The 15,934-nt window shown below is 42.2% G+C and overlaps 1 protein-coding gene across 1 annotated transcript; it reads right to left on the reverse strand.

Moving 5' to 3' along the window:
- Nucleotides 1-4,081: 4,081 nt before the first annotated feature.
- Nucleotides 4,082-15,913, reverse strand: LOC129356312 (phosphoglycerate kinase 1-like). Its single transcript, XM_055025897.1, is given in 12 exon segments — nt 4,082-4,355; nt 4,826-4,924; nt 5,445-5,622; nt 5,694-5,873; nt 7,623-7,737; nt 8,312-8,423; nt 8,426-8,430; nt 8,844-8,947; nt 9,627-9,771; nt 10,714-10,869; nt 10,956-11,006; nt 15,737-15,913. Coding segments are annotated over 12 exon segments (1,251 nt in total). The 5' UTR covers nt 15,802-15,913; the 3' UTR covers nt 4,082-4,314.
- Between the last annotated feature and the right edge of the window lie 21 nt (nt 15,914-15,934).

Consider the following 15,934-nt stretch of genomic DNA (forward strand, 5'->3'; position numbering starts at 1 on the left):
GAATAGAATAAAATAGAATAGAATAGAATAGAATAAAATAAATACAATAGAATAGAATAGAGTACAATAGAATAGAATAGAATAGAATAGAATACAATAGAATAAAATAGAATACAATAGAATAGAATAGAATAGAATAGAATAGAATAGAATAGAATACAATAGAATAAAATAGAATACAATAGAATACAATAGAATAGAATAGAATAGAATAGAATAGAATAGAATAGAATAGAATAGAATAGAATAGAATAAAATAGAATACAATAGAATAGAATAGAATAGAATAGAATAGAATAGAATAGAATAGAATAGAATAAAATAGAATACAATAGAATAGAATAGAGTACAATAGAATAGAATAGAATAGAATAGAATACAATAGAATAAAATAGAATACAATAGAATAGAATAGAATAGAATAGAATAGAATAGAATAGAATAGAATAGAATAAAATAGAATACAATAGAATAGAATAGAGTACAATAGAATAGAATAGAATAGAATAGAATACAATAGAATAAAATAGAATACAATAGAATAGAATAGAATAGAATAGAATAGAATAGAATACAATAGAATAAAATAGAATACAATAGAATACAATAGAATACAATAGAATAGAATAGAATAGAATAGAATAGAATAGAATAGAATAGAATAGAATAGAATAGAATAGAATAGAATAGAATAGATGATGTCTGATGCACATTTTCCAGAGCATACAACCAGGAGTAACTTTGAAATATATGATTTAGTAATATCAATACATATTTATATAAAACAAACATAAAATAATACAATCACAGAGAAACAAATATTATTAAATGATGACTGAATCGTCTCTCCCTCCTCTTCCTCACATCGTCTTTATGAAACTTTAAAACTAAAACCGGAGCCATGTTACTGAGACTCAGTGAAACAATCACTGTAAATAACTTCCTGCTGTGCCAGTGAGGCGTTCAGGTCTAAATATCATGTTTGACCCGTTAACAGGAAACATCAAATTTTTCTGGGAAAAAAAGATTCAGTGCTGACATGGTCTAGTCAAAGTCCAGACCTTAACCTTATTTAGGTGGCTGCACTTTGTTTTCCACAGTTTTCCTTGCTGTCATCATAAACCCGTTCAGACTTTAGTGCTTTTATTCTGCGACCTGTGGCCTCCAATCCAAATAATCGGATAAATTGGCAAATCGGATGAGTTGGAACTTTTTTATTTAAACTCATTAGGAACAAATTTTTCTGACTGAATGATGAGATGCAGCTCTGCTAACAAACTGCGTCTGTTTTCCAGAGAAACTGCTGGGGAGTCTGCGCTGCCAGACGGTAAGCCGCTGCGCCACTGACAACCGGTTTTTATGAAAATATCGTCCTGATTAATTCATCATTGTTCTGCAGATCAAACTGAAGAGCAGGACTATGAAAACGTTTCAGACTGTAAGTCACAGTTCCTGAAAATGTTAATTTGTTCCTACAAACATCTGAAATATAAAAGATTTTCTTCCTGCAGTGCAAACCAACAGCTCCAGCCTGGAACCTGACTACGTGTGAGAATCTCTCATTTTAATCATTTTGAATCATTAATCATTGATTGAAATAGTTTTAAATCAAAGAGCATACAAAGAAAAGCAGAACCTGCAGCTGAAATCAAGTAAGACGAAAAACAAGCATGAAATTAAATCAACTGTTAATCTAAAGAATAAACATGATGCATGTCGATGTTCTAGTGAGAAAAATGACGTCTAGTATTAATGCATGTTGACCCAGTAAGGTAATTGATCTCAATGAGGTTACCTGGTTAAATGAAGAAAATTATATAAACATCTGTTGATTAAAAGTTAGAACAGAATCAGAAGTTTCATATTGACTGATTTCATTATAAAATTACAACCTTTTCTCTCCTAATATTATCATTTTATCCTCAAAATGAAAATAAATCTTTAGCCTGAGTCTGCTGTAGTGACAGCAGCTGCTGAACTGCAGAGGTGGATGTTAAATTTATGACATTCAAAGGACGGCGCCCTGAGGGACACCTGAGATCTGAACACCTGATGAGTTAGTTAACTGAGATTAAAACAATAAATTCAGTTTGTAATTCCCCACATGTCATAAATTCCCTTAAAAAGAAACATCTGCTTTCCAGAGATGACAACAATCATTTAAATTTTATGTACAAAATTCCCGTAACAGTTTTTCTGATTCACAGAGCGCCAATCGGAGAGACTTTATATGTAAATGAGAAGAGCAGCTTACCTGGTGAGTACCTTCATGAAACACTAAACTTTGTTTCCTCATGAATTTATCAGCTTTTCCAGATCAGCACCAAACTCATAATAAAAATACAAGAAGCAATAGCCTCACTTTTGACACTGATGGTGCCCTATAAGAGGAATTATTTTTAATATTTAACATTTTAATCCTGACTGAGAAATCAGAAACAAAAAGTTTTGTGTTTCCATTTTCAACATGAATGTGTTTCCAGATGCTGAGCTGAATCCAGGCGTTTACGGGAATGTTTTCCCATCGCTGTTAATAACAGAAGGTAAAACAGAACCTGAACCTTCAGTCTGAAATCTGTTTAACCCTAACCCCTGACCTTTACCCTCACCCCTCCCAACAGATGACGACTATGAAAACACAGAGTTCCTGGAGCAGCAAGCCAATGGTGAGTTATGGCCTTTAAATTAATCATCTGCAACTTATTAAATCAAATTTACAGAAAAGACACTGAACTGAGAAATGTAACAGCTGCAGATCAACATGCTGCTGATTTAAACGTAAATAATAAGAACAACAATTACTAATACAATAATACCACGTTTACCTGCTACAACAAGGTGAACAAAAGCAAATAAAAGAGAAGAAAATCTAATTTAAATGTTAGTTTGGATTTTAACAGTTGAAACCAAATTAAGCAGCTTTATTTTAATGTTCTTATTGTCGTTTACAACTTCCAAAGTTAGACTTTAAAAAAATGTGTTAATTTTCAGAAAACAGACAATTAATTCTAGAGTTTAAATACGTTGCATGTTTTATTGAATCGTTTCGGTTTGCTGAAATGTGCTATACAAATAAAATTTGATTTCTCATTTGGAGACAACTTGTTTTCTTCCAGATGAACCGGACTATGTGAACGAAAACGGGGAGAGCACCTGAACGCATCACGACCAAACAGCAGCAGATCATTACGCAACGTCCGCTTCATTTTGTAAATACACAGCAGGTGCTGCCCCCTGGCGGTGAACAAATAAATCTATTCATTTGTTTCAACTTTGTTAATTTATTCTGTTTGAGAGAAAATGTCACATTAAGTTGCATTTTCATGAAAATACATCAGATTGTAGATGAGCTGCTAATTTCCATTCAATCCCAATTTACAAGTCGGTGTCAAAAAATTTAAGTTTTACCTAAACAACAGAAATGAATCATTCTCCATTTAAAAATATGCAGAAATGTGACATTCAAAATAAATTTATTCTTTTGAAAGATTCTGCATGAATAAACTAATCAAAACCATCTTTTATAATTATGCTTTAATCCAGGTTAATGAGAAAAGATTTGTTTTCATTGACATCACTAGCTGCATTGCCATTGATCAGATAAATGCACAAATTTCAAATTAAAATAAATTTGCTTGATGGAAACTTTGGGGGGCTGGAGGAGGGAGATAAAATGTTTTTATCCTATGATGAAGTTTAGTACAGCTGTATTAAAATTGGTATATTATGCTAAACTGCAGTGGAAAAAGTTGTTTCTTCACGAGTCACATGATCAACAACAGGAAGTTATTACTGGTGGAAACCATGAAGAAGAAATCAGGAAGTGGTGCAATGATGTTGGAGCTGCATTTTTAATTTATCGCCTGAACAAACTCATTCATATGATTTTAACTACTTAATGGAAAAAATGTGATGACAAAATTCAGTTTTTCAACAGAATATTATGGAGGAATAACGCTACCGTACAAGGAAATAAAATAACGTGAATAAAGTCAAAATATTGTGAGAAGTTGCAATGTGACTTTATTCTCTCATATTTTTTTACCACGGCCCCGACGTTCAATGAGGACTTGATCACTGATTTATTTTTTAAATATAGACGGTTTTATTAGAACAGATCAGACAGGAAGTATCATGTATGTTCGCCACGTTAACACAGAAGCTCTACAGAAACCGTAAACTCCGATCCCGGCTGCCGTTTCTCGTCAGGAAGGAGAAACCGAGATCGTCTGCAGTTAGAAATTAATCAGGGTTAAAGGTCGGCGCTCTGCTGGGACAGATGGCAGGTTGGGGTCAGGGGTCATGACGAGGCATCTAGGCACTGCTGAGCGCGTCCACACCAGGCAGGACTTTACCTGAGAACAGATCAACATCATAGAGTTTATATTAGACATGAACCGATCCGATATCAATAACCGTATCGGTTCTGATATGTCAACAAATTCTAGATTGTGTATCAGTTCCCAATCCATCAGGTCAGATCTATTCAATCTAATTCTACGCTTTGTTTTATGTCATTTTTCAAATTTATAGTTAAACTTTCTGATTAATTTGAATGAACGTTTGTTAGTTTCTTCTAATGTTTGACCAAAATAATCAACTTATTGTTTTGGTTTATTTCATATTTATTTTCTATTTGCAGTTTTTCCTCCTGACTGCACCGACTGACCAGCTGGTGGCGCTGTTGGTTTATATGGAGACATTTATTCACCACTATAATAATAATAACAATAAGTGTTTACTGACCCATAATAATCCCCATTTGCTTATATTTTAATTTGAAATTCCTAAATGCTGCCGACTGCTTCCTGTTGGTGGCGCTCACCTTCCAGCAGCTCCAGGCTAGCGCCGCCGCCGGTGCTAACGTGGCTAACTTTGTCCTCAGTATTCCACTTAGCGCAGCAGGTAGCCGTGTCGCCCCCACCTGGACAGAAAGCGAACAGCATCAGAGGGAAACGCTGTTATTTATTCTGCTAAAGTTTATAGACAAGAGATCAAATCCTCAGAAACACAAACAGAAATCAGCTGCTGGTCAGAAACAGATTTTATTCACTTTAATAGTAAAATGTTATTAATTTATTGAATTTAAAACGAAGCAGAACAATCAGAATCTCAAGATGTGAAGATAAAGATTAAAATAAAACGCATCAGGTCAATTCATGACCTGATGAAAAACCAAAACTGTGACGTTTTACCTGTTTGAAGATGAGAATAAAGTCGTGAAATCATTAGAAAAATTGTTTGAAAGAGAAAATCTGACAGTTTTAAGAATCTGATTTGTCTGAGGAACTCGGCCGTTTCCTTTCTGCAGCTCAGCATCTTAACATTTTATTCTGAAATAGGAGTTTTTGCTGAACGACTGAATTCTCTCAACATTTTAAAAAGAAAAGTAATTTTTTTCTCAAATATTCTGTGGTATCAGAATCTGACCCGGCAGTTCTTACCGATGATGGTGATGCAGCCTGACCTCGTGACCTCCACGACCTTGTCCATCAGGCTCTTGGTTCCCCGGGCGAAGTTTTCCCACTCGAAGACGCCGACCGGCCCGTTCCAGACAATCTGCTTGGCGCGGCCCACCGCCTCCGCGTACAGCCGGGAACTCTCTGGGCCGCAGTCCAGACCCTGCGAACCACAGGAGCTGGGGGTCACCCGAGGCCAAAGGTCAAAGGTCAAAGGTCGAGGCCTCTCCTTACCATCCAGCCGGCGGGAATGCCGGCAGCGACGGTGGCGCAGCCGGTGGCGGCGTTCTCGTCAAATTTGTCTGCGGTAACAAAGTCGACGGGGAGCGTGATTCTGACGCCGTTCTTCTCGGCTTTCGCCATCAGGTCTTTGACTATACCAGCGCCTTCCTCGTCGAACAGAGACATCCCGATCTGACAGACATAAAATAAAGATTTGGACGATTAGAAACTCATCCGACTGAAGAAAAACATAAAAATCCCACAGTTCAAATTATATTCACTTTAAGAAACAGAATCCGAGCTAAAAGATCCATAAGGCTTCAGGAAAAGTAAATATTCATGCTTGAAACAAAATTAAATGGTTAAAAACACAAAATACAAAGAAAGTTTCAAAAGAAAATAACATGTTTCTGCCAAGTTTTCTGGCATTTATCAAATCAAAACACATTTGGTGATTTTAACCAACAGTTAAATAATTAGATTTCACTTGAATAGTAATATGTTTAAATCTCAATGTTTTTCATATTTAGGCTTTTAATCAAACACTATCATTTTATTACAAAACACTTTGAATATCAAAACTTTCCAAACGTAAAAATCATCAGCTCTAATGTTTCCCCCTCATTTCCCATAATGCAACACTGTCGAACCTGTAACCTCCTCTTGCTTTACGTTTCCTTTTTGTTGCTGAACTTTCTGCTAATCTGGACGATTCTGATCTACACCGAGGAACCAGATTCTGCTAAACTGAGTCAGTAAAGTTTGAACTGAGGTCACGACCTGCAGTTTATCAAAAACACACAAAGTTTCCCCAGACTCAACAACAATACAATCTGTCCTAGTCAAATCCTGACTTATTTGCTCTGAAATGGTACATTTGTTCAGATTTCTGGCAGATTAGATATTTTAGGAGGATTATTGGTCAGGACATTTAGTCTCTGTGCTTCAGGCGGGTTGCCAGATCTGAGACATTCCTGCCAAAAAGCTAAAAAACTCACCCAACTAAAAATAAATAAAGTTTATAGATTGAAATCCTAGTAGATCGTAATGTGTGATATGATTTGCGGTCCTCAGGTGAAAGACTTCTGTCGTTGGGTTTATTCTGACCAGAACCAGACCTGAACTGTCGGATCAGAACCAGACTCATGTTTTTGTGAAGCCGTTATTTTAAATCAACGCTTCACTGATTTCTGTTTTACAGTGCAGATACAGTCTGAAAAACACCGTAATCACTGATGATGTCACAACCTACACATTTCAAAGTAAACTAAAAAATGTAGTGAAAGACAACATTTTACTAAAATGTTAAGGTTTTTATGCTTTTTGCCAAACAAACATTTAAATAAATTTTCCTCTAAACATATTTTATAAACCTCAAAAATGCAAAGAAAGCAAAGCCGGGCTCAAACGAAGCCCAACCTGGCAACGCCATGGGCCGTTTTCCTGCGGACGCAATGAGGATCATTAAACATTTTGAATCAAATTTGTTCTGATTAATTTCAGACATCAAAGCAAGAAAGGTGAATGTAAACTTGTGGCTCCAGCTGATAAAATCTGAATGTTTATTCTGAAATTCTCATTTCATGAATCTTTATTAATATTATTTAAGCCTCTGCATTTAAATAAAGAGAGTTCTATGTAATAACTTATTTGTTAACTTCACTGCAGCTGATTTTTACATAAACTTTATTTTATCCAACACTAAACATGACCTAATGTTTGTTGTAAATGTTTTATTTTATGAAAACCTGTTAAATGATTCAATGTTTAGTAAAGTCAACTTTGAATTGGAGGAAATAAATCATTAAATGACAGTAAAACTTGGTGAGGTTTTTGGTTTGAAGTTCAGAAAATAAGATCTGAATTCTCCATATTGCTGCTCAAAACTCCAGATTGGAATCGGGTTTTCAGGAGAACTGGTTCTGGTTCTGGTTTGCTGACCTCCATGTTGTTGAGAACTTTGAGGAAAGTGAAGGCCATGCCGCCGCCGATGATCATCTCATCCACTTTATCCAGCATGTTGTTGATCAGCTGGATCTTATCCTTCACCTTCGCTCTGCAACAGTTGGCAAACACCAGTCAGCAACCGACTGACCGACGGACCAACCAGTCAGTGACCAACCAACCAGTTAGCAACCAACCAACCAGTCAGCAACCGACTGACCGACCGACTGACCGACCAACCAGTCAGTGACCGACCGACCGACTGACCGACTGACCGACCAGTCAGCAACCGACTGACCAACCAGTCAGCAACCGACTGACCGACCAGTCAGCAACCGACTGACCGACCAGTCAGCAACCGACTGACCGACGGACCAACCAGTCAGTGACCAACCAACCAGTTAGCAACCAACCAACCAACCAGTCAGTGACCGACCGACCAGTCAGCAACCGACTGACCGACCGACTGACCGACCAACCAGTCAGTGACCGACCGACCGACTGACCGACTGACTGACCGACCAGTCTTATCTGCAGTGAAAACCATCAAGTTTGAAGAAAGTAAAAGTTCTTTGCAGTCAGACTTTCACAGTCATGTCAGTGACTATGAAAGTCTGACTAAAACACAGGATAAATCTGCAGCAGAAACTGGCAGAAGCACAAGAAATGGCTGAACTTCCTCTCACCCTCCCAGGATGGCCAGGAACGGCCTCTGAGGTTTCTCCAGCGCCATGGCGAAGTAATCCAGCTCCTTCTTCATGAGAAAACCCGCCGCCTTGTGGGGGAGGTTCACCCCACCATGGAGCTGAGGGGACAGAGTGTTAGTCGGGTCGGGTTTCCCAGGATCGTCACAATGATACGCTACGTTTCCCGTTTCGGCAACGAAAATCTTGACGACCAGAAACCTTGAAGACGGTCGCTTTGCTGCATCTGACATTTTTCTACATGGATGGAAGCTGCTGTGTAACCCAACTAAAACTGAAATCACCATAAAATACGTTCAGGTGCAATTCTGAAAGGCCACTATATGAGCTGCATTCAGGTGATGAGAGACAGGAAGCTCCTCCCACTCACCTGCAACTTCACCTGGATTGGCAACTCAAACAATAAACAACTAAATGTTTCCATTTCCACAACCCAACTCTGGAAAACGACCAAGACGTCACAGCTTAAAGACGGAGCTTCACAAACCACGTTTCCTGCTGAGCCTCGGCTCACCTGTGAGCTCTGTGCGCCGTCCCAAACGCGTCGTTGACGTAAACGTCGCCCAGCTTGGACAGAGACGCCCTGAAGGAGTCCGTCTGTTCCTGGGTGGCCTTGGTCTGAAGGTCACAGAGGTCAAAGAGGATGATGAAGCCCACGAAGAAAAGAGAAAGAAGGAAAGAGACAAGTTTCAGTGCAGGCGTAGATTTGCACTTGGATAAATCGAAGCATAAAACTCAGAACGTCGCTCAGTGAAGGCAAAGCCAGGAACTGAGGAACACCGCAGGGCCCAACCGCTTGGCACTGCGGAATAAATCCTGGTGTTTTCAGAAAGCAGGAGATTGAACTGGACCTTCAACTCAACCATCTGCTGCCAGTTCAGTTTGTCAGGATTCATTGTGTTCATTTGTATTTTAATGCTTTTGCAAATCACTCCATGTAATTACAAGGAAATGATTTGTAAACGGACAGTCGTCTCGGCCCAAAGCTGTGGCAGCAGCTGATGTTTCTAAATAAAAACCTGAATGAACCTTGTTCAATCAGTTTCCAGTCTTTATTGAACTTGCCTGAAATTACTTTTTAAATCCCGCTGGTGTGACTGCGAGTGATACAGCAACGCAGAGTCAGTTTGGGAAAAGTGCCACACCCAGTGAGGCTTCACCTGCCCATCACTCGAGCCTGGACCGTTTCTGTTTCCTGCTGCTGGTTAAATCAATTAATATCCAAATATGTTCAATGATTACTCAACTCATTGCTCCTCCTGTTTCACCAGTTTAACTACTAGACCGCTCCACTGACCTTGTTCCCAGCTGGGTCTTTGCCCTTGCCCTCCTCAGCAACGTGGAAGCGAAGATTCTCCAGCAGGATGACGGAGCCGGCAGCCGGGCTGGAGCAGGCCGCCTCCACCTCTGGACCCACGCAGTCCTTCAGGAAGGTCACGTCCCTGAGGAACACCACACACAACCATCAGCTCCCCTGCTGGGTTTCCCTGCAGGTTACCGACTTTGGACCAATCTGAGAAACGTCAGAACAATCATCAGTCCTACAGGAACTGGACTATTTGGAGTTTCTTCCTATTCCTCTTTAAGGGGTCAAAGTTCAACAATCTAATTTATTCTAACTTTTGGAAGAACTAGAAAAGGTTTGAAAGTAATTTGCGGACTGAGATCAAATCACTGCAGAATTTCATTTTCCCACCATCACTGGAAACTAAACTGGAACTACAAAGATAAGTTTGCTCAACAGAAATGGCAATTTTGAAAAAACCAAACAACCCAAAAAACGTAATTTCTCCGATATTTTTTGCAGCAGGATGAGGAGTTTTTCTGCGCTGCATTGCAATTAGTTCATTTATGAAAACTGGAATCATTTTTATAGTGGGAACCACAAAGAAGACGACAGGAAGTGGTGGATGATGGTGCTGTGTGTTTTTTTTTAATGATTTATCGAGTTAAATTTATTCACGTATGATTTTAATTATGTTTCTTTAATGGAAACTCATCAATTGTAGAATTGATTTATGAGATTAGCAAAATATTGTCAAAGCTTTTCTTTCATCAGCAGAAAACAGCTGATGGGAGCGACTCGTTCTCACTCAGGACACTTACTGCAGAGGGCAGCAACTTCACATGTTGCTGCCAAAGTTTCTGAAAACTGAAAACAAGAAAAAAAAATGTTGCTAAATTTGCCACTTAAAAAAAACAACAAAAAAAAAAAACAGTTGCTAAATACAGCAACAAAATTGGCAAGTTAGCAACAGTGCGTCATCCTCTTGGCCACGCCCACCTTTATGGCGTTTTATTAGAGGGCGGGGCTTAGCTTCTGTGTTCAGTTACAATTTAAAGAACGAAAGAAAAAAAAAAAGGTTTTACGGTGAAGCTCTCACTTTCCCAGCAGAGTCTTGAGCTCAGCAGCGACCGGCTCCAGCGAATACTTCTCCGGCATGGCGTTCCCGTCAGGACGGCCCAGATGGCTCATCAGAACCACGGACTTCGCGCCGCGGTCCAGGCAGTACTGGATGCTTGGCACCGCCGCCTTGATCCTGAGGACAGTTCAGATGAACAGCCAGTCGTCTCATGATGGTTCACCTTGGTTAATATTGAAATTGAAATAAAGAAGGAGTTTAACCTCTGGTTGTTGGTGATGTGTTTGTCCTTCATGGGAACGTTGAAGTCGACTCTGGAACAAAACAGTAACTATAATTACATCGTTTTGACACATTTCATGCTGCTTACTCTGCATTTACATGAATAACAGGAAAGGTTTTTATCAAGTGCTTCAGCTCGCTCCTCTCAGAAAATCAGTGGCGGAGCCAGAGGGGTGTCCGGGGTGGCACTTGCCACCCCCAACAGAGCCCTTGTCACCCCTACTGCCACCCCACTGGAAATGGTCATTTTAAAATATAATACTTATGAGATCGGCAAAGATTTGCCAGGAAAACTGTAATTTCCGGCTGTCCCTGAAGGCAGCCCGATGCCCGACGCTGTTCATTGGTTAAACTGACATGTAGTTCCTGCTTGATCCAAATCACATCCGCGGCTTTAGAGTTACAGCGTCAGGAGTTCTGCAGGTATTTACAACATTTTACGCTCAGCAGTAACCGCTGTTACCTTCCTAATGAGAGGCGGCTCTTGTCATACATTTCTAAAAAGAAACAAAAAAGATTGTGCACCGCTGCGTAGTGCCTCGTTTATTATATTAGCCATGCTAGTGCTGATAGATCGTGTTTTAGACAGATTCTTTTAACATATGTTTTAGTGACATGCTGCCCTCTAATGTTTTATATCTCCCAGCTCTTGCTTGAAATGTTTGGAAAGAATATGAGAAAAACCATTAAGTTTTATAATGACTGAAATGTAAGTAGGCTATGTCAAATGAAAGCTTTGAATTATAACCTAACTAGTTATATTAATTAATTTTAATTAATGTATTTTTAATTTAGTATTTTAGATAGCTACAGAAAACTAAAAACTATAGTTTAAATAATAGTTAAAATGTTGTCTCTGCCAAACAGTCATGGAGTCTAAATACCAGGCTGTTACTTTGTGTAGAGCCCAAATGAAGAGAGAAGGGAAAATCTCCCAGTTCTTCTTAAAGAGGCAAAAACCAGGACCAGACAGAACCCTGCAGCAGTGACCAGGACCAGACAGAACCCTGCAGCAGTGACCAGGACCAGACAGAACCCTGCAGCAGTGACCAGGACCAGACAGAACCCTGCAGCAGAGACCAGGACCAGACAGAACCCTGCAGCAGAGACCAGGACCAGACAGAACCCTGCAGCAGAGACCAGGACCAGACAGAATCCTGCAGCAGTGACCAGGACCAGACAGAACCCTGCAGCAGTGACCAGGACCAGACAGAACCTTGCAGCAGTGACCAGGACCAGACAGAACCCTGCAGCAGTGACCAGGACCAGACAGAACCCTGCAGCAGTGACCAGGACCAGACAGAACCCTACAGCAGTGACCAGGACCAGACAGAACCCTGCAGCAGTGACCAGGACCAGACAGAACCCTGCAGCAGTGACCAGGACCAGACAGAACCATGCAGCAGTGACCAGGACCAGACAGAACCCTACAGCAGTGACCAGGACCAGACAGAACCCTGCAGCAGTGACCAGGACCAGACAGAACCCTGCAGCAGTGACCAGGACCAGACAGAACCCTGCAGCAGAGACCAGGACCAGACAGAACCCTGCAGCAGTGACCAGGACCAGACAGAACCCTGCAGCAGTGACCAGGACCAGACAGAACCCTGCAGCAGTGACCAGGACCAGACAGAACCCTGCAGCAGTGACCAGGACCAGACAGAACCCTGCAGCAGTGACCAGGACCAGACAGAACCCTGCAGCAGTGACCAGGACCAGACAGAACCTTGCAGCAGTGACCAGGACCAGACAGAACCCTGCAGCAGTGACCAGGACCAGACAGAACCCTGCAGCAGGGACCAGGACCAGACAGAACCCTGCAGCAGTGACCAGGACCAGACAGAACCCTGCAGCAGGGACCAGGACCAGACAGAACCCTGCAGCAGTGACCAGGACCAGACAGAACCCTGCAGCAGTGACCAGGACCAGACAGAACCCTGCAGCAGAGACCAGGACCAGACAGAACCCTGCAGCAGAGACCAGGACCAGACAGAACCCTGCAGCAGTGACCAGGACCAGACAGAACCCTGCAGCAGGGACCAGGACCAGACAGAACCCTGCAGCAGTGACCAGGACCAGACAGAACCCTGCAGCAGGGACCAGGACCAGACAGAACCCTGCAGCAGTGACCAGGACCAGACAGAACCCTGCAGCAGTGACCAGGACCAGACAGAACCCTGCAGCAGTGACCAGGACCAGACAGAACCCTGCAGCAGGGACCAGGACCAGACAGAATCCTGCAGTGACCAGGACCAGACAGAACCTTGCAGCAGTGACCAGGACCAGACAGAACCCTGCAGCAGAGACCAGGACCAGACAGAACCCTGCAGCAGTGACCAGGACCAGACAGAACCCTGCAGCAGTGACCAGGACCAGACAGAACCCTGCAGCAGTGACCAGGACCAGACAGAACCCTGCAGCAGGGACCAGGACCAGACAGAACCCTGCAGCAGGGACCAGGACCAGACAGAACCCTGCAGCAGAGACCAGGACCAGACAGAACCCTGCAGCAGGGACCAGGACCAGACAGAACCCTGCAGCAGTGACCAGGACCAGACAGAACCATGCAGCAGTGACCAGGACCAGACAGAACCCTGCAGCAGTGACCAGGACCAGACAGAACCCTGCAGCAGTGACCAGGACCAGACAGAACCCTGCAGCAGTGACCAGGACCAGACAGAACCCTGCAGCAGAGACCAGGACCAGACAGAACCCTGCAGCAGAGACCAGGACCAGACAGAACCCTGCAGCAGAGACCAGGACCAGACAGAATCCTGCAGCAGTGACCAGGACCAGACAGAACCCTGCAGCAGTGACCAGGACCAGACAGAACCTTGCAGCAGTGACCAGGAACAGACAGAACCCTGCAGCAGAGACCAACCTGGAGAATCCAGCCAGGAGACACCAGGCCCAAACATCACCAGCAGTTAGAGGCTGTGACAGAGAGTTATTAAGTATTAAAATCCAATAAGCCTGATTCTAAAGGTTAGCATGATGCTTTTTGCATTTTTCATTGTGTCTGTTTATGCATTTCCAATGAAGTTCCAGAGAGAGATGAGGCTGATACAGATTCAGAGTCAGACTCTGGGGAGGAAGACAGTGAAGCAGAAGGAAATGGCACTGAACTGCCCCCACCCAGCACAACCTATTGCACACCAGAAGCACCAGTTTATTTATTGATTTATTTATTTTTGGTCATATTCTGGGCTCTGAGTTTACATTTACATGTTCACTGGTCCATAGAGCCGTTTAACGTCTTGTTTGGTCATGGCAAATCTTAGTTAAATGAACCATTTTAATTTGAGTGTGTGAGAAAATATTTGTTTCCTTTTTTTCATCATTTGTATATGGACCCTCTGATGAAGCCTTGCTCACCCTTTGGCCACCCCTTGAAAAAAAGTCTAGCTCCGCCACTGCAGAAAATCCAGCTGCTCTGCTTTTAAATCATCTGTCAAACTCAGGGGCCTGGGGCCAAACCCGGCCTGCCCAGGACTTTTAAGTGGCCTTCTGGACTCCAGACACAAAATAGACTCAAACTCTCCAGTTCAGTTAAAAGCCTGACCGATGTGGAGAGTAACAAAAAGTCACATTTACTGAAATACTAAAGCACAAATATTGCTAAATTATCTCTACAAAATGTCAGATTTTCACAATAAACAGGACTTGACCAGAACTTTGCTCTAACTAAAAATATCTGAACTAAGACTGGCTGATAAAATCAAGACCTGCAGATGCTGCAGGTTTTGCTCAAACTAAGAGCAAAATAAACTCTTGCACTCTGTTTTCAGGTTTTGGTCCCCTGCTGCAAGTTTTGCCTTGCTGCTTCAGTCGGGCCCAGCCATGTTCTCCAAACCCAGCAATTCAGTCATGTGGCAGGCCGCTACAGGCCTTGAATCTACTGAAACTGACCTTTTAACGCTGAGCAGCGCTGGCTTTATGTGAACCTTGTCCTATACCAAGCAAACCCTCATGGCCCTCTGACATTTCCACACACGGTGTTGGTTTCAAACACTTGCCAACAGACTGAAGATCCAGTTCAAGACATTTATCCAATAAAACGGAGCAAGAAGCACATCTAGACAGGATGCCACTCCTTGGAGGAAAGCACTGAGCCATCTTTGGGCTCTTTTCTGCTGATCTGGTTATGACATCACATAAAAAGAGATTATATGACAAAGTAAAGAGCCAGAAAGCTACAACCCTGTGTTATATTCAAATTTCTGGATCAAAACGTTCTCTATGCATTTCATTGAACTTTAATGAGGGGGTAGGTGCAGTTGGGTGACGGGTTTATGGACAAAACAAAGGGAGATGTTCATTTTAATAATTTTATTAATTAATCAATAAATGTGTCCCTATCCATGCAAAAAAGGCCTATAATGGCAGATTTCTTAGAAAAGCCTCTAAACTGGTATAATTTAAGAAATTTTGACTTTTTGAAATGGCCTTTATCCCCTTCCGTACCCCTCAAACCGGAGCGCGTGTGACATTAAATGGCAGACCGAGCAGCACGTTAGTGCGGAGGCTTCATCCATCCAGCTTTGGCTCCCAAGCACGTAACAGGGGCGGAAAACGTGACGACACACTGATTCACTTCCTGAGACTGTGCTCGGCTACAGTGAAGCATCACTTTAGAGTCCCAACATACCGACCGGACAGACATTACTACGACACCTACTAATGGACAGCAGCTAACCGAGGCTCCTTCCCCATTAGCTGTTGTCAGACCTGCCGCGGCTACAGGCGACATTAAACTGCCCACCTCATAACGACCCGCTTCCCATTGACGTCCACCTTGTCCAGAGTGAGTTTGTTGGAAAGAGACATGCTGGCTGGTTCGGTTGGTTCTGTCGTTCACCGTCCTGACTGGCTCTCCTCCGCTTCCTCCGGCTGCTGGCGAGTTAGCTACCGAATGTCACTGGTGACCTTAGAGCGGAGCAAAGGAAGAGCGTGGAGGCGG

Source organism: Poeciliopsis prolifica, unplaced genomic scaffold (genome assembly GCF_027474105.1).
Source record: "Poeciliopsis prolifica strain line A6 unplaced genomic scaffold, Auburn_PproV2 SCAFFOLD165, whole genome shotgun sequence".
Taxonomy (NCBI): domain Eukaryota; kingdom Metazoa; phylum Chordata; class Actinopteri; order Cyprinodontiformes; family Poeciliidae; genus Poeciliopsis; species Poeciliopsis prolifica.